The 19,680-nt window shown below is 34.6% G+C and overlaps 1 protein-coding gene across 1 annotated transcript in view; it reads left to right on the forward strand.

Annotated features, from left to right (window-relative positions):
- Positions 1 to 19,680, forward strand: part of LOC121371338 (serine/threonine-protein kinase MRCK alpha-like) — a 68,278-nt gene that overhangs the window by 5,737 nt on the left and 42,861 nt on the right. The window contains 9 exon segments of the mRNA XM_041497150.1: positions 12,137 to 12,228; positions 12,977 to 13,060; positions 13,817 to 13,912; positions 14,872 to 15,114; positions 15,814 to 15,870; positions 16,136 to 16,217; positions 16,220 to 16,278; positions 16,944 to 17,109; positions 19,439 to 19,521. Coding sequence (XP_041353084.1) covers positions 12,137 to 12,228; positions 12,977 to 13,060; positions 13,817 to 13,912; positions 14,872 to 15,114; positions 15,814 to 15,870; positions 16,136 to 16,217; positions 16,220 to 16,278; positions 16,944 to 17,109; positions 19,439 to 19,521 — 962 coding nt within the window.

A 19,680-nucleotide genomic window follows, 5' to 3' on the forward strand; every position in this document is an offset into this window, starting at 1 on the left:
TTCCACAACTTTTTATTGTTATACATTGTAAAAACCAACTAGAGCATCATTGTTATATATAAACTTTATTCCATCCTTATGTCGCTTTAAGTGTACAGGGGAAAATATGCATGGTGTCGGACGTATGCGCACAAACTGTAATTTTTCACCCACACATGGTTATGTCTAATTCTCTGTGATGTTTGGGGGCATATTAAAAATATTGTGTCTTATTCCTATAGGGTAGATGTTTATCTGTATATCAGATGTAAAAACTTTGTGTTTTAATCATACACTAAAACATTGGAGATAAACATGCTTGGTGTTGGACGTACATTTTTTTGGTTTTGGGACGTATTCATGTGAAACCAGCCTCGGTGGCGTCATTGTTAGGCCATCAGTCTACAGGCTGGTAGGTACTGGGTTCGGATCCCAATCGAGGCATGGGATTTTTAATCCAGATACAGACTCCAAACCCTGAGTAAGTGCTCTGCAAAAAAAAGGCTCAATGGGTAGGTGTAAACCACTTGCACCGACCAATGATCCATAACTGGTTCATCCTGCCTGTGGGAAGTGCAAATAAAAGATCCCCTGCTGCCTGTCGTAAAAGAGTAGCCTATGTGGCGACAGCAGGTTTCCTCTAAAAAACAGTGTCAGGATGACCATATGTTTGACGTCCAATAGCCGATGATAAGATAAAAAATCATGTACTCTAGTGGTGGCGTCGTTAAATAAAACAAACTACTTTTATTCGTGTGAAATACAACTTTACAAGTTTTGAAAAACAGTCATTATAGTTAACAAACAAGATGATATTAAAAACAAAAACACAGTTTGAGCTAGGATTTATTATTTTTGTTTGAAGAAAATGAAAAAGAATTACCAGGTGCATCACGGGGTGGGGATGAACCCCTCTCTTGGCTGTGTGGTTTTTTTTGTTAACTAGTTCAGGGCAAATTAAGATGAACACTATTCAAAAATTCAATTAGGGACCTGAACAAGGTGCAAGAGACATATTTTAATATTTTTGCATTTATTTGTGATACGTAACTTTATATTTATTGATTCCACACATAATCTCTAGAAAATTAACTAGAAAATTTCAAAATGGTAAAGTGCTGCCAGTTAATGTAAAAGTAGTTTCCTCAAATGTGACGTCACATTTACCATGTTAGTTCCAATTTGTTTAATTCTGGCAGTAAATGCAATTACTGGGTTTGTTATTGTGTTAGGGATATGTTATTGTGTTAGGGATATGAACAGTTAGCTGCAAGTATAATTTTTACCTTTTAAAACCTAATCAACAGTTTTGGCAGGAAGCTGCCTTTTGCACACTTTGATAAAGTCCTCTTAATCCACTTATATGGATAAAAAATTAATACTGATATTCATAATTGGCTCTAGTTATAAAAAATGACTCCTAAAATCACACTTTCATTGCATAAATATTAATACTTTGCTTCAAAATTGGAAAACATAAACACTATAACAGCACCACAGTAGCATGGCAATTGTTAAATATTCAGTAATTGTTTTTATAGTTTTTAATCAGCCATATAAAATTAACATTGCATCTCAGTTAGTAACATTTTACAACCAGTTAGCAGAAGTGAAAGATTAAAAAATGTTATATTTTGGTGTCGGACGTACACATGAGTAACATGTAAATATTATGGATAAAAGTCTGCTTGAAATATAAATTTGTCTTTTATATATTATGTCAATTAACAAAGGACATGTCTGGTATTATTTCTGTATAAAGATTTTTATTTCTACTCACTTATGTATAAAAAATATGCTGATAAATGTGATAATAGAATTTTTTGTAAAATATTGCTGCATTCATGGTTGATGCATTAGTTGCATTATAAGTGACTAAAACACATCTACTGAGAAAGGATTAATGTAATATTTGACATTAGAGATAATAACCTTTCAAATGATACCAAACTTGTCTCACTTGAATGAGTTTCTAAAAATGACCTATTGATTTACTTGAGTTGTGTAACTGACAAACGAACAGAATACCAGTTCTTGTGAAATTTTGTGCCCTAGGAATATTTAGGGTGTGGGAGATTATAATGGGTTGAAAAGTGTTTTGGGTTGTCTGATATGGACTGTTAGGACATCCTTGAAAAACAGTTTTGTTTGGAACCTCAAGATTACACACTAGCTTATATAACATTTTTATAAATGCAGATCTATTCTCCCATGTTATTTTCATGCATTGCAGTTTAGAGAATTCAGGAAATCACTTTAGCAGTGACTAAACTTGGTCTATTAAATATGAAAAATAACTTATACATAGAAACTTGTACATACACACACACCATTTTTTTTTTTTTTTTAGACGCATAACGTGTCAATTTCACCCACTAGTGATAATAACTTAAGGAAGAAGGAAGGCAGGAAATGGTTTATTTAACTATGTACTCAACACATTTTATTTACGGTTATATGGCGTCAGACATATGGTTAAGGACCACACAGATATTGAGAGAGAATACCCGCTGTCGCCACTTCATGGGATACTGTTTTCGATTAGCAGCATGTGATCTTTTATATGCACCATCCTACAGACAGGATAGTACATACCACAGCCTTTGTTACACCAGTTGTGGAGCACTGGCTGGAACGAGAAATGGCCTGATGGGGATCGATCCTAGACCGACATGCATCAAGCGAACACTTTACCACTGGGCTATAATAACTTAAATACACCCTATAGATATATTATGTGTGTTGAATGTAATTGAGACTAGTGCCTGTTACCTAAGTTTTCATCTTGCCTGTTCAGAGTGAAAATAAAAGATGATGGCAGCAGCGGTTACAGCATCACTGTTTGTGTGTTTAGCGCAATGTTAAAATTTTGCATTGATCAAACTGACTTCATGGCTGCATGTGGGGGTGAAATTATTTTTATTATATATATATATTTAATTTTTAAAAGTGTTCAAACAACTTATTCAATCACTGGTTATAAGGATGTTCCAGCATAAATTAATGCAAGCACTGTGAGCTTCATTATGGGGCAATACAAACCCTCGCTAGATGTTTCTTTTTTTCTTCTTTTTTAAATTAACAATTGTTTTTTTTAAAAGGCCTACCAATCAGTTCACTGGGAAAATGATGAGTGAACTGATTTAAAAAAACAACTAGTGGAAACCAATTTTTGGACAGCAAAATATGATTTTATGATGTGGCTAATTCAAATTTTATGTAAAATCAAGTGCATTACGAAACATCAACAAAAACAAATACTGTTATCAAAGATGTGCTAATACTTAGATTTAAAGAAAAGTAATTAATATCACTGAAGATGTAAACGACTGAGCAAGTTTGTCATGTTGGTGATTCATTGCAATATGAGATGATTAACCTTACTGAAATTCATCATTAGTAATTATTACACTATGTGGATTAATTACGTGTACCCTTGTGAATGCAACTTTGCAAAATATAATTAAACAGTAATTAGTAATTACATCTTCAGTTCATGTATTTATTTTGAGTTTATTTTATTTATATCACTCTCTACAAAATTAAGTTTCTTAAATTAATACTATTCTTTGTCAGACTGGATGATGTAGGAACATTAATCAGTCCTGACAGTAATATACGTGAAACATATCTTAATACATTTCTCACAGTCTAGTGTGCTTGTGTACGTCTGATATCTTTCTTCATGGCCTTTCTTTTCAATGTCTACAATTTTTTACCTCTGATACCATTTACACACCAGAAAGATATGCCATTTTTATTATATACGCAGGTTGGTTTCAAGAGCATTAAAGCGTTGTAGTTTCTGTGTAAATTGGCTTCATCTTCTCACCTACACTAACTATTTGGCTAATGTGCCATTGTGAAACAGTTTCTGAATAACAGCATGTGGGACACATCAGGCTTTTCCTGCCCTGCTAATTGCCCTTTCAAGACTACAAATAAAAAAAAGTGTTGCAAGAAATAGTTGTGGACAGGTGTACCGCTGCTTACAAGAAATGAGATAACTGGTGTTTGATGCCCAAATTAGATTCTGTCCTCACCTTGAAGAAGATTCACATGTTTGGTCTTCTTATTACTATTAGTATTGTACTGCTTACATGACCATGTATTCAGTGAACAGCTAAGCCTGCTGCAGATAATTTGCACAATATTCATGATCTCGAAAGTGTGCTGCTGTTAGCAAAGTAACATCATGGGCATATCTACATACATGTCTGGGAACATTTTGTTTTGCTTGAAGGAATACACATGTGCTTGCAATATTTAATTATTGACCTGTGTTTGATAGGAAATAGGTTTATATGTAGCATATTGTGGACATGTGTTACACAACTGCTTTTCCTTCTCATCAGGTTGAATTATTTATAAAGTGGTGGTTAAGACTAATTTTCTCTGTGTAACATTATTGCGGTATGGAGTCTGAAGCAAATTTGATGGTATTGATTATCCATCAGTCTGGATAAAATCCAGGGCATTTCTGCCAGAATCCACCGTTTTCTTTGACCATCTGTACTACGTATTCATGACTATTAATTATAGTGTAATTATGCCTAAAGTAAAAGTTACATTTCTGAACAGTAAAAAATCTCACACCGGATCTTAAATTTTCTAATTTTGTGAAAGTGAGTGGATTTGTGGTGTGACCATTTTTCTCATACACATTTTAGTATTTTTACATGGTAATGGTAATAACCACATGTAAATTTTTTTAAAACAGAACAACCTTACATTTTATTGTTGCCCCAGCAGGGAACATTTTGTTTTACAAATTTTGATGGCATCATTTCTGGAAAAATGAAAATTGAGGGGTGGGATGTAGCCCAGTGGTACAGCGCTTGCTCGATGCACGGTCAGTGTGTGATCGATCCCCGTCGATGGGCCCATTGAGCTATTTCTTGTTCCAGCCAGTGCACCACGACTGGTATATCAAAGGCCGTGGTATGTACTACCCTGTCTGTGGGATGGTGCATATAAAAGATCCCTTGCTGCTAATCGAAAAGAGTAGGCCATGAAGTGGCGACAGCGGGTTTCCTCTCTCAATATTTGTGTGGTCCTTAACGATATGTCTGACGCCATATAACCATAAATAAAATGTGTTGAGTGTGTAGTTAAATAAAGCATTTCTTTCTTTCTTTGAAAATTGATTATCTCTTGTTTAATGTTTTAAAATTGTGTAGCAGGCTCTGAAACTTGCGTAGTGAATCACAACATGATATTAACAAACTGTTCCCTGCCTATTAACTAAAAAACCAAGAGGAAAAGTTCTGTTGTGAAAATATACCTTATCTTTTGAATCTGGTATACATTGCAAATTCAGTTACGCATTTGAGTTGTCTCCTTTTTAATGGAAACTGAAACAAGTACTGGGTATATTTTTTTCAAGCGTCGCTGAACCTTTAAAACATACATACATTGTTAAATAAACATATTAAATGATAAAAAGTTAACATGACAATGGAATAATCAATTACGTCCATGAACAAGGAAAAACTGACACCTCAGATGAAATACTGTATTCCCTTGTATGTCAAAATGTGTTTTATCAGGTACTAGTCATTGTTGTCATGCTATGCGTAACATTTAATTATGGAAAGCTGTACAAATTATTGGGGCACTGGGTAAGGTAGATTGTCATTCCATTCTGTGTTGGGGGAAACTGTAGATGAATGTATAAGCAAGTCAATGAAATTTCAAAATTAAATGTTAATTAAGCTGTTAAGTGTTAGTTTTAATAAAAATTATTATTATTAATTTTTTTTGCAGCATATGTCAACACAGGCCTTGACCTTAAGTTTTGTCAGTGGTAGCCAGGTTGTAAAATCTAGTAGCCCTCAGTAAAAATTGGTAGCCCCATAACTTGAAAAAACAAGAGAAAAAACTAAAAATCATATATTTTTTATTTAAACATGTTTTAGGGTGGTGGTTTTTAAAATTATGAGCAATATACTGTGAAATATATATATATATATACTCTTCAAAAAAAGAAACGCAAAAGGGTACAAATGGGTTATAACTCCGATTTTATGTTTCCTACCGGTTCATGCTTTGTGAATATAAGGTCATTGCATGTCCCAAACACATTCCCACGGTTACATTCGATAAAACGCATCTACTGTACAATAAAGTTCCAAAATGTGAATATTCGCAAAAACGCAGCCACGTGCAAACCATGTCACCACTGCACGTGCGTTGTCTGCACGTGCAACATGAACACCGACAGTATAAAAGTGCAGGGTGTTCGCTTGCCTGGCCTCTGTATCTGGCCGACAGTTGACAATCCAGGACATGCCACGTCTCAGTGAACCGCAGAGAAACAATGCCATCGGCCGACTAGACGCAGGCGAATCCAGAACGGCCGTTGCCAGGGCATTCCGTGTGTCCCCAAGCACCATCTCCAGACTGTGGGACCGTTACCAGCAACATGGATCAACACGTGACCTCCCTAGATCCGGTCGACCACGGGTCACTACCCCCGGGCAGGACCGCTACATCCGGGTACGCCACCTTCGGGAACGATTGACTACTGCCACCTCCACAGCCGCAGCAATACCAGGTTTGCGCAGGATATCCGACCAGACCGTACGGAACCGCCTACGTGAGGTAGGAATTCGTGCCAGACGTCCAGTTCGAGGTGTCATCTTAACACCACAACACCGTCGACTCCGACTGCAGTGGTGCCAGATTCATCGACAGTGGCCTCAACTGCGATGGAGACAGGTGTGGTTCAGTGACGAGTCCCGATTTCTGCTCCGACGTCATGATGGAAGATGTCGCGTGTATAGGCATCCTGGTGAACGTTATGCGGCAAACTGCGTGCAGGAAGTGGACAGATTCGGCGGGGGTAGTGTCATGGTGTGGGCAGCCATCTCACACACTGGCAGAACTGACCTGGTCCACGTGCAGGGCAACCTGAATGCACAGGGCTACATTGACCAGATCCTCCGGCCACACATCGTTCCAGTTATGGCCAACGCCAACGCAGTGTTCCAACATGACAACGCCAGGCCTCACACAGCACGTCTCACAACGGCTTTCCTACAGAACAACAACATTAATGTCCTTCCTTGGCCATCGATATCACCGGATTTGAACCCAATTGAGCATCTATGGGACGAGTTGGACCGACGCCTCCGACAGCGACAACCACAGCCCCAGACTCTGCCCGAGCTGGCAGCAGCCTTGCAGGCCGAGTGGGCCACCATCCCCCGGGACGTCATCCGTACTCTGGTTGCTTCAATGGGCAGGCGGTGCCAGGCAGTTGTCAACACACGCGGAGGCCACACCCGGTATTGACTCCAGATGACCTTGACCTTGGTGGTGTGTCCTATCACTTACTCACAATGGACTAGAGTGAATTGTGAACAATCCTGCAACATTTGGTAATTATCGGACTCACCATTCAATAATTAAATCAATTCTCCAAATGTTACGACAATGTGGTTTTGCGTTTCTTCTTTTGAAGAGTATATATATAATCCATGCCCACATTTGAAACTACTGATCGGAAACCACCACCACCAAAACCTCGACCTATCCTACCTACAGTAACTTGTTTGGTACGATTCCAGAAACACAATAGTATTTGGGTTTTTTTAATTATTATTAATTTTTTTAGACTTAATCTCGTAATGAAGGCTTACAGAATATTATTGAAACACTTCATATGGTTTCACGTGCAGAACTTAGTCTGAACGGACGTTGAAAGAAAATGTGATTCTTAAGAAAAGTATTTTAATGTGCCTCCTGCACTAGTGTAGAACTGTCTGCTAATCATACGACCCTGAAGATCGATATTGCATATTTTAATACTTGCCTTTATTCTAAAACAATAGCAGTTTTTATTGATGACAATAAACTTGTAAATGCCGTAAGCCAATTATCCCAGACAGGGGATCGCCATGTGTGTTTGTGTTATCACGTGACACGATCAGATGCCATTTTGAGCAAGGATATCGCACAAAGCAATAGTAAACAATGAGAGAGATTTAATTAAAAATAATTTGTAAGAAAGATTAATATTTTTAACATTGAAAACAAGTACTGGGTATATATTTTTCAAGTGTCGCTGAACCTTTAAAACATACATACATTGTTAAATAAACATATTAAATGATAAAAAGTTAACATGACAATGGAATAATCAATTATGTCCATGAACAAGGAAAAACTGTCAATTTATACATTTCTTTAACATAATAATAGATATTAATTTTGTAAACAATAATCTGACAATTTGCATAGGTAGCCTAGAAGAAAATAAACAGCAATTGACTTATTGATAATACAAGGCATTAGTTGTAAGTAGGCGACAATCAACAATACGGCCCGTTGTTTTGACGTATTGTTGATTGTCATAAATGACTAGGAATAGATAACCTATGACCCAAATGGAAATTCTATGACCTGTACGAACCCTGTATGTCTGGACACTAACTAACTTCAAATTATTTATATTAGTCCACTGTTAAAAAATGTTTTATACCACTGGCAAATATATTCCTTTGTTTCACTGAATCATATTGCACAACCGCCAACTGTTGGTCAGACTAGGGGAGCAATTAACAGTTTCAGCAACTCATGGCAGTAGGAAAAGGTGGAATTTCAGGGGACAATATTTCGAAATCTGAGGGAATCGGAAGTTGGTTCACGTGGTTTTTATCTAGGTAACCAATTGTTCAGTTACGTGAATTATAATTGCATAACCCGTGGGTTACCTGATCGGTTACCTCAAAATTACGTTGAAATTATATTTTAAATACATAGTTTTTAGCTGAAACATAAAGTTAAAACAATACAAAATAAAACATTTTTCAAAAAAAATGTCTTTAATGCTTGCTAAAGTTAACAATATTATAAAAGAACTGAATATCAGCCCCAGTACTGAAACAAAATACAGGGGCGTAGCCAGAAATTTTCTTAGCATTATGCACGCCAAAGGCATGCCTGAGCGGGAATATTTGGGGGGCCTCCCCCTGTGAAAATTTTGAAAATCAGGATGCCTGTAGATGCAATCTGAGCCTTTTCGGAGGCTTTTTTTTCTTTTGGTAATCTTTTTTCGAGTCAATTTTAAGAGGATATTTTATAGAACAATTACAGACAGCCTCGACCTATTCCCGGGTTTTGTTTTTGCATTTAGCATGTGTAATGGGTGCTACGCCTTTGAAATATATATATAATCATTTGGAGGGATTCCGTTTTGCGTTGGCTATGCTACTTTCACTTTATAGATCGTACTTCTATACTACAGTGACGTTCCAAATGTTTGTTTTTTTTAAAGCTCATTATGCGATGTTAGTATTTTTCAATTTTTATGACACTTTTGGACTCCTGTTTACGTTAAAACTGTTTTTAACATATGCAAAATTATAGCCAATCCAATATTATATTTACATATATACTTTTAAGAGATAAAATAGCAGTAGATAATTTAGCCGTCCCTAGCGGTCTGAGCACATTTCTTTAAAAAGTTTAGACTGGTCGCAAGTTACAACTGTTGCAATATAATGTTGTTTACTGGTTTTCTGCGCATCAAGTATCTAAAATTCAGCCTAAAACATTTGTCGGAATATTAGTACTAGTAGTAGTATGTCTGGATGAATAAACGTCCTGTAATTGTGAAGTTTGCAAGTTTTAATTTCTGAACGTTTACAGGTCATGACGTAACCAATTTGCAGTTCGCGTAAATTTAATTTTGCGTAACCGACACGCGAACAAAATGGCGGTTTGCGTGAAATATTGTGCCCTGAATTTCAGACACCGATGACGTAAACGTCTTGCTGATTGTGGAGTGACTGGACATGTCAAAACAGTTGGACTACCAGGGTTAAGACAACTGGTAGTCGAGTGAGAAATCAGTAGCCAAAACACCCTGGGCTACCACTAAGGTCGAGCCCTGCAACATTGATTTACTTTCATCAATACAATATATTGGTTCATTGATTTACTTTCATCAATACAATATATTGGTTCATTGATTTATTTTCATCAATACAATATATTGGTTCAATGATTTTTAGTTCCATAAATGTATGAATTTTTACACTGATAATTATGGCTTTTAATTGAATAGCACTGAATGTTAAATGAAACTTTACTCGTAGGGATTATAAACTAAATTAAAACAATATTTTGAAGTACAAAAACAATTTGATCATGTTAACAAATAACTTAAAATTACCAAAATAAAATAAAAATGACAAGTGTTCATTTATTATTAGTTTGCCTGTAACCAATGTATCAAAGGCTATAATATGAGCTGTCCTGCTTGTAGGAAAGTGCATATAAAAGATCCCTTGCAGGTAATGAAAAAATATAGAGGGTTTTTTCTAAGACTATATGCCAAAATTACCAAATGTTAGACATCCAATAGCCAGTGATTAATAAATCAGTGTTGTTTTGAACAAACCAAACCTTTTTTGCTTGTCTCTAAAATATTTCACTAAAATATATTAGCATATTTTGCTATAACTTTTATATTCAGTTTAAAAACATGGACCAGGTACACACACTGCATGGAAAACATAACCCCACCACAGCATTGTTCTCCCTTGTTTTTCATAAAAAGAAAAGAAAAACATAAATCCAATTGGAAATACATTTTATGTTCCTGTTTACCCTTCTGCTTTAAATAGTACTTTCAGAAGGAATGTTGTTGCTTTTAAAAAAAAAAACTAAAATATATATATATAGATATATATATATATATATATAATAAAGTTTTAATTTTTAAAGTTGATATCTTTAAATACTACTTTCAGAAGGAATGTTATGGCTTTCAAAAAAAAGAAAAAAGAATAATATATGCATTTAATAAAGTTTTAAATTTTAAAGTTGATGTACATTTTTTTTGGTTGTTCCCCTTCTTTAACATTGAGATTTTTGTTTGGAGTAGCAAATGGATACACATGTCCAAGGAGCATACACGTCTATCCATCAGGTCAAACTAGTCCATGACTAATTCAAGCTGGTCTGACACTAATCATTCTTTTAAACAAATTTCTAGTGGGATGTTTGAGACATTGTGAAGATTTGGTAGAAAATATTAACTTAAACAGCTGTGCAAAGAAGCAAAAAAAAAAGGAATGAAATTCAGTGGGACACAGCTATCACTAGATTCGTTTGCTGAATTAATGTAAATGTTTTTCTGGGTGTTTTTTGTTTGTTTTATTAGCCTTTTAGCATTTTGTTTATAAAAAAAACTTACTGTAGGGTCTTTGAAAGCACTGATTACGTTGGTGTTCTGTGAGAGAAAGAAGTTAGCATTAGGTTCCTGTTGGTTTAGAGTTTCATAAAACTAATTTACTTTAAATTAGTTTTCACTTGAGAAGTAATTTTTTTTTTTGATGTTTGCAGAAATTGTATGTTGGTCTAAAAGTGAAGTACACTTCACAATGCATTTAAATGCAGGCATGTAGGAACAATATCTGGAGTAGTTGGGAGCATAAACTCTAGTGGGGGGTGTAGGATTCTCCAGAAATGTTTGATTGGTGTGTTTTTTTGTAGATTGTGTTACCATTATTTCAATAATTAAAAAATATCACTGCACTGTTGAAAACAATCCATGGAATGACCGTTGACACACACACCCCCCCCCCCCCCCCCCCCACCACCACCACCACCGAAACCCCAGTGTTAAAAAACCCACCAAAACAACAATTAAATTTGTTTTAATTAAATAACAATCAAGAAAATAATGAGCACTTATTTAATGTAGAATAGTTTTGGGCTGATTGAAATTATTTAATAATGTTAATTAAAGTCTTTAAAGTTTTGAAAAATGATAAAAAAATTGTATTTGTCTCTGGTTGATGATTTTATTATGTAAAACATGAAGATATTATATTATTTAAAATTTGTATTTGCAATATCAAAATTTAGCCATATCAGCTTCTTTGTGATAATGTGCATATTATTATATACTACATTGGCTTTTGGAATCATTTGCCCTAATTGAATTCATGTTTTTATGATGCACCATAGGTGTATGAAATCCACTGTCATGATGTGCTGAGGTGTCATTAAACAGGTATCCATTCCTTTTCTTTTGAAATGATATTATGATCTAAGCTTCACAAAATACAGTGTTTGGTATTGCTTCCTGAATTTTTGTACTTGCCAGTATTATATCTACATTTATTACTATTTTTTGTTTCAGCAAAACCTGTCGTCAACCAGATCAAAGCATATCGTCTCCAACGAGATGATTTTGAAACTCTTAAGATCATTGGGCGTGGGGCCTTTGGGGAGGTAAGTCTTTTATAATCAATTTTAATTGTACACATTTTTATGATTATTTTTATTTTTATTAAAAGTTAAAATTGCAAAGAATTCATAAAGCTTATGCCAGGCTTTTCATTTGGTTTAATGTATGAATATTTCTACCAGTAATATAATATCTAATTGGGATGACTGCCCCACCTCCCCATGCACTCCCATTTAATTTAGACAAGTAGAGGTTTCCAAATAATTCCCAAAACAGAGATACCTGAAGCAGGGCTTCTAGAATTTTTTTATAAAATCCACTAGTCATGGGATCAGGGATTTAAAATATTTACTAGCCAAGATTAAAAATTCACTAGCCCTACTTTACTTTGAGTTAATACAATTTTACTAATTAATAGTAATAATCAGATAATAGAAAACACTAACATTGGGTGGTGGTGGTGGCAATAGGATATTCATATTTACAAAATGGACGTAACTGTAGCATTTGACCTCTTTATTTCTACTAGCCGTCAGGCATGGCAATAGTAATTATTTACTAGCCCAACATTGAAATTCACTGGCCATGGGAGTGGGGCTACCATAATCTAGAAACCCTGCTTGAAGTTCAGCATATAGCATTTTGTCCTCCTATATTTCTTTTGCTTGATATTTGGGGCTTAATCATTGATTATTTATCTAAAGGAAATTATTCTAGATTTGAATAAAAACTTATCTTTGTGAATGTTTATACTATGTTACAAATACAGACCTGTTTTATTTTAACGTACAGGTGGCTGTGGTTAAAGAGAAAGCGACGGAAAATGTCTTTGCTATGAAGATTTTAAACAAATGGGAAATGTTAAAGAGAGCAGAAGTAAGTATTTCTATATTTATTTAGGTATTATTTATTCCGAAGAAAAAGGCCATTATTGATTAGGCCTAATAATTCTTAACAGGTGAGAATCTGAGATCCTTCAAGTTAGTTCTCATCATTAAAGAAATTTAACTTCAGATGTGAGGTCTCTGCTAAAACTGGTTATACCTGTCTGAGGTTTTAGTTGACCTGTTATCATGTATATATGCCAGAAATCAACAAGGAAACTAGTTATCTCTAATCAAGGTTACTGTGTCGTGTACAACCAGAGGAAGTTGTATTTCATTGACTCGATTAGGTCATATTTAACCATCTTGATGGTGCTATAGTTTAATCATGTAGTAAGACTGATAGGTTCATCTACCAATACAGTAGTGGGATCAATCCCTGTTGGAGACCCATTGGGCTATTTCTTGTTTCAGCCAGTGCTCCATAACTGGTTCAACACAGGCTGTGGTATGTACTATCCTGTCTGTGTGTTATGGTGCATATAAAAGATCCCTTGCTAGTAATAAAAAAAAGAGTAGCGACAGAGGGTTTTTCTCTCATATTATCTGTTGTCCTTAACCTATAACCACAAAGGAAAATGTGTTGAGTGTGTTAAATAAAACATTTCTTCCTTCCATTTACCATTAGGGGCTCTAACTTTAAAGTGAGTGTCAGCACAAGGTTCCTGTATAATCTTAGTTTCATATAAGCACAGATCAAACAATTGTATGTTATAGATGTTTTAGTTACATACATTGTTGTTTTTAGACTGCCTGTTTCAAAGAAGAACGAGATGTTTTGGTGTATGGAGACAGAAGATGGATTACAAATCTGCACTATGCTTACCAAGATGAAAATTATTTGGTGATTATTTTGAAGTGTATAAAAAGTTCCATTCAAACTCATAAAAACTGTGTTTTGCAAACAGCTTTGAAATACAATCTGTAAATAGAATTCAGAATATTGTTCTCTCTCTCTCTCTTTTTTAATTCAATGATGCAGCATGCGTACACATTATTGATTGATTTTACCCTTGAATTTTGCCAATAATGTATTTAAATATAATTTTTCAGTTTTATCCAGAGATGTCAACAATTATAGAATTAGCATTACTCTTGTATCAAAAATTATTATTATACTAAAAAAAAGTGCATCATTTATTACTTTTAATATCACATGGAACAATTTTGTCCTCTTACTGAAATGTTTACCCTCATCATATTTCTTGTTCAGACTGGCAAAATATTTAGTAACAAGTAGTGAAATTGTATTTAACAGTTCCATTATATTAAGTTCTGTTTTATTTCTTTCAACACTTATGCAAGGCAGCAATCTTTGTATGCCGGCGGCTGAACGTAGCCCAGTGGTAAAGCACTTGCTTGATGCATGGTCGGTTTAGGATGGATCTTGTTACAGCCAGTGCACCACGACTAGTATATCAAAGGCTGTGATATGTGCTACCCTGTCTGGGATGGTGCATATAAAAGATCCCTTGCTACTAATGATAAAATATAGCATGTTTTCTCTCTTAAGATTATATGTCAAAATCAAATAGCAGATGATTAATAAATCAATGTGCTCTAGTGGCGTCGTTAAACAAAAGAAACTTAACTTTTTCCTGTGCCAGTTTGGTGTGCATAAAAATAAATCAAGTAACACTTGATGCTACCCGTCTACATTTAGTAACAATATTTTAAGAATTTTGATAGGCAACTAAATGAATGGTAATTAAAAAAACTCCCAATTTTTTCAAAACATGTCATCTTTGTGATAATTTTAATTGACCAGTTATCCTGAATCATCTATATTTCTTGTGTTTACAGTATCTTGTGATGGATTACTACTGTGGAGGTGATCTCCTGACGTTGTTGAGCAAGTTTGAGGATCGACTTCCAGAGGACATGTCCAAATTCTATATAGCAGAGATGGTTTTAGCAATACATTCTATACACAAATTACACTATGTACATAGAGATATTAAACCAGACAATGTGCTTCTAGATCGCAGTGGACATATAGTGCTAGCAGACTTTGGATCATGCTTACAACTCTTGAAGGATGGAACCGTACGTAATTGGTGTTTCTGGAAAATAGTTGGAAGTCAAGAATATGATTTTTTTTTTTAAAGCATAACAGTTTTGTACACGGTTATTGTAATAGTATTTGTGGATCTTTTGGGGCGGGACGTAGCCCAGTGGTAAAGCACTTGCTTGATGCACGGTCGGTCTAGGACCGTGGTATGTGTTTTCCTGTCTGTAGGAAAGTGCATATAAAAGATCTCTTGCTGCATTACCAAAAATGTAGCAGGTTTCCTGTGATGACTCTGTCAGAAGTACCAAATGTTTGACATCCAATAGCTGATGATTAATTAATCAACGTGCTCCAGTGGTGTCGTTAAACAAACAAACTTTATTCTTTGTTGATTTTTGACAGAAATATTTTAAAACGATGTATTTAACCCAGCTTGAAGTTAATCCCACTGGAGCATATTTCTACATCTTCCAAATTCACAAGGACAATCAGCAGTGCTGCTGTGAAAAACTGTCGAAAGATAATCTGAATTTCGAGGGCTGCTGCTTGGCGGATGTTATGTTTGTTGTTTTTAAAAAGGTTTATAATTAAAAACATGAACAATGATTTTAGAATTAATTTCAATTTTGAAGCTACTTAAAATGAAACTGCTTACTATATTACAGTTCATGTCTGTTGGTGTTATTTCATTCTTTGAAGTCTATGTAAATGTTTTACATCTTATTTTTCCTCAGGTACAATCTTCAGTAGCTGTAGGTACTCCAGATTACATATCTCCAGAAATCCTCCGGGTACGTTTATTACATTTGATTTACTTCAATAATTAAATAACAGCTGTGAGTGACTGCTGGTGTAATAAATTGTGTTAATGCATGGTGCATCAGTATCGTCAGTACATAAATTTCAATTAAAACTTTTTTTTTAATTTGAAGAACATTGATTGAGGTGATCATTGTGTCAGACATGCTTTGGCTCTAATGTTGTATTTGTAATAAAAAAATTACTTCAGAACAGAACTTTTTGTTAACAATAAAAAAAAATTTTTTTTGACAACAGGCTATGGAAGATGGCCATGGACGCTATGGACCAGAGTGTGATTGGTGGTCACTTGGTGTTTGTATGTACGAAATGCTTTATGGGGAACGCCATTCTACGCAGAATCACTGGTGGAAACCTATGGGAAAATTATGAATCATCAGGTTTGTTCTGTCTAAATTAAAGAAAGAAAAAAAAAGTTTTATTTAACGACACACTCAACACATTTTATTTACGGTTATATGGCATCAGACATATGGTTATGGACCACACAGATTTTGAGAGGAAACCAGCTGTCGCCACTACATGGGCTACTCTTTCTGATTAGCAGCAAGGGATCTTTTATTTGCACTTCCCACAGGCAGGATAGCACAAACCATGGCCTTTGTTGAACCAGTTATGGATCACTGGTTGGTGCAAGTGGTTTACACCTACCCATTGAGCCTAGCGGAGCACTCACTCAGGGTTTGGAGTCGGTATCTGGATTCAAAATCCCATGCCTCGATTGGGATCCAAACCCAGTACCTACCAGCTTGTAGACCGATGGCCTAACCATGACGCCACCGAGGCCGGTGTGTCTAAATTAAATGCAATTAATGGAACTTTATTTCACTTATTTCTGGAATGTTTTTCTTTTATGATTTTTGTTTTTTCTTCTTTGTATTGACAAAAAAACAAGTAGTTTCAGTAAAAAAAAATATAATATCAAGTAATTAATGCACTGATACATAAGATACATTTTTTTTTTTTGCATTTATTTTGTGATTGACAGTATGTTTAACTGTTAACACTAAATGTATTTAATGAATCTCTTTTTACTTTTATTCAGACCCGATTTGAGTTTCCCAATGATGTTGATGATGTTTCCAGTGAGGCTAAAGATTTGATACGAAGGCTTATCTGTAGTGCTGACACCAGATTTGGCAAGAATGGTCTGGATGACTTCAAAAACCATCCATGGTTTTCAGGCATTGACTGGAACAACATCAGGGATAGTATGTATTGTTTTCAACATCAGTGGTACTACATTTTGATGTGTTTATGTATGCCAGCTAGTGAGAAGTTCATGTCAGTGTTTTTTCTTTAAAAATGACCTCGGAGTTTATTTCTGTGCTGAATGGAAAATAGAACATTTAAATAGATTCAGGCTGAAAATAACGAAATTTTACTTTGCAATAGTGATGGCAGAAAATACCAATAAGTGTGTAGCTTGATTATTATTACTGATGGTAAACACTTTGAATAATAATAGCATCTATGTAAAATGACTTGCCTTTTTAATGATATAGATTCAAACTTCCCGTCTTGATCTGTCATTGTGGATAATACATTTATTTGTAATTCATTTAGTACTGTTTAACACATAAAATAAACATAGTCTCACTGTTTTAACACATGTTGTAAACGGTCTCATGGTTTTAACACGTGTAGTAAACATAATGTAATGGTTTTAACACATGTAGTAAACATAGTCTCACAGTTTTAACACATGTAGTAAACAGTCTCAGTTTTAACACATGTAGTAAACATAATGTAATGGTTTTAACACATGTAGTAAACATAGTCTAATGGTTTTAACACATGTAGTAAACATAATCTCACAGTTTTAACACATGTAGTAAACATAGTCTCACAGTTTTAACACATGTAGTAAACATAATGTAATGGTTTTAACACATGTAGTAAAAATTGTCTCACAGTTTTAACACGTAGTAAACATAGTCTCACAGTTTTAACACATGTAGTAAACATAGTCTTATAGTTTTAACACATGTAGTAAACATAGTCTCACAGTTTTAACACTTGTAGTAAACAGTCTAATGGTTTTAACACATGTAGTAAACATAGTCTCACAGTTTTAACACGTAAACAGTCTCACAGTTTTAACACATGTAGTAAACATAGTCTCACAGTTTTAACATATGTAGTAAACATAATGTAATGGTTTTAACACATGTAGTAAACATAGTCTCACAGTTTTAACACATGTAGTAAACATAGTCTCACAGTTTCAACACATGTAGTAAACAGTCTGTTTTAACACATGTAGTAAACATAGTCTCACAGTTTTAACACATGTAGTAAACATAGTCTAATGGTTTTAACACGTGTAGTAAACATAGTCTCACAGTTTTAATGCATGTAGTAAACATAGTCTCACAGTTTTACACATGTAGTAAACATAGTCTCAGTTTTAACACATGCAGTAAACATAGTCTCACAGTTTTAACACATAAACATAGTCTCACAGTTTTAACACATGTAGTAAACAGTCTGTTTTAACACATGTAGTAAACATAGTCTCACAGTTTTACACATGTAGTAAACATAGTCTCAGTTTTAACACATGCAGTAAACATAGTCTCACAGTTTTAACACATAAACATAGTCTCACAGTTTTAACACATGTAGTAAACAGTCTGTTTTAACACATGTAGTAAACATAGTCTCACAGTTTCAACACATGTAGTAAACAGTCTGTTTTAACACATGTAGTAAACATAGTCTCACAGTTTTAACACATGTAGTAAACATAGTCTAATGGTTTTAACACATGTAGTAAACATAGTCTCACAGTTTTAATGCATGTAGTAAACATAGTCTCACAGTTTTACACATGTAGTAAACATAGTCTCAGTTTTAACACATGCAGTAAACAGTCTCACAGTTTTAACACATAAACATAGTCTCACAGTTTTAACACATGTAGTAAACAGTCTGTTTTAACACATGTAGTAAACATAGTCTCACAGTTTTAACACATGTAGTAAACATAGTCTAATGGTTTTAACACATGTAGTAAACATAGTCTCACAGTTTTAATGCATGTAGTAAACATAGTCTCACAGTTTTACACATGTAGTAAACATAGTCTCAGTTTTAACACATGCAGTAAACATAGTCTCACAGTTTTAACGCATGTAGTAAACATAGTCTCACAGTTTTAACACATGTAGTAAACAGTCTCACAGTTTTAACACATAGTAAACAGTCTCACAGTTTTAACACATGTAGTAAACAGTATAATGGTTTTAACACATGTAGTAAACAGTCTCAGTTTTAACACATGTAGTAAACATAGTCTCACAGTTTTACACATGTAGTAAACATAGTCTCAGTTTTAACACGTGCAGTAAACATAGTCTCACAGTTTTAACGCATGTAGTAAACATAGTCTCACAGTTTTAACACATGTAGTAAACATAGTCTCACAGTTTTAACACATGTAGTAAACATAGTCTCAGTTTTAACACATGTAGTAAACATAGTCTCACAGTTTTAACACACATAGTATACAGTCTCACGGTTTTATTGTTATTTCAGTGGAACCACCTTACAAACCTGAAGTGTTGGATGATACAGACACATCAAACTTTGATGTTGAGGATACAGAGTTTCGACACACTGTAAGTAGACAGTTTATATAGTAAAGACAAAAATTAAAGGAGCTTTGAAATGAGTTGTGACATTTTATGGATGGAGTTGTCACAATCTGATATGACTAAAGGATGATTAAGTTACTACTTGTCTTCTTAACAAAAAGTAACAACAAATGAAGTAACAAA

Source organism: Gigantopelta aegis, chromosome 4 (genome assembly GCF_016097555.1).
Source record: "Gigantopelta aegis isolate Gae_Host chromosome 4, Gae_host_genome, whole genome shotgun sequence".
NCBI classification, from domain to species: Eukaryota; Metazoa; Mollusca; class Gastropoda; order Neomphalida; family Peltospiridae; genus Gigantopelta; species Gigantopelta aegis.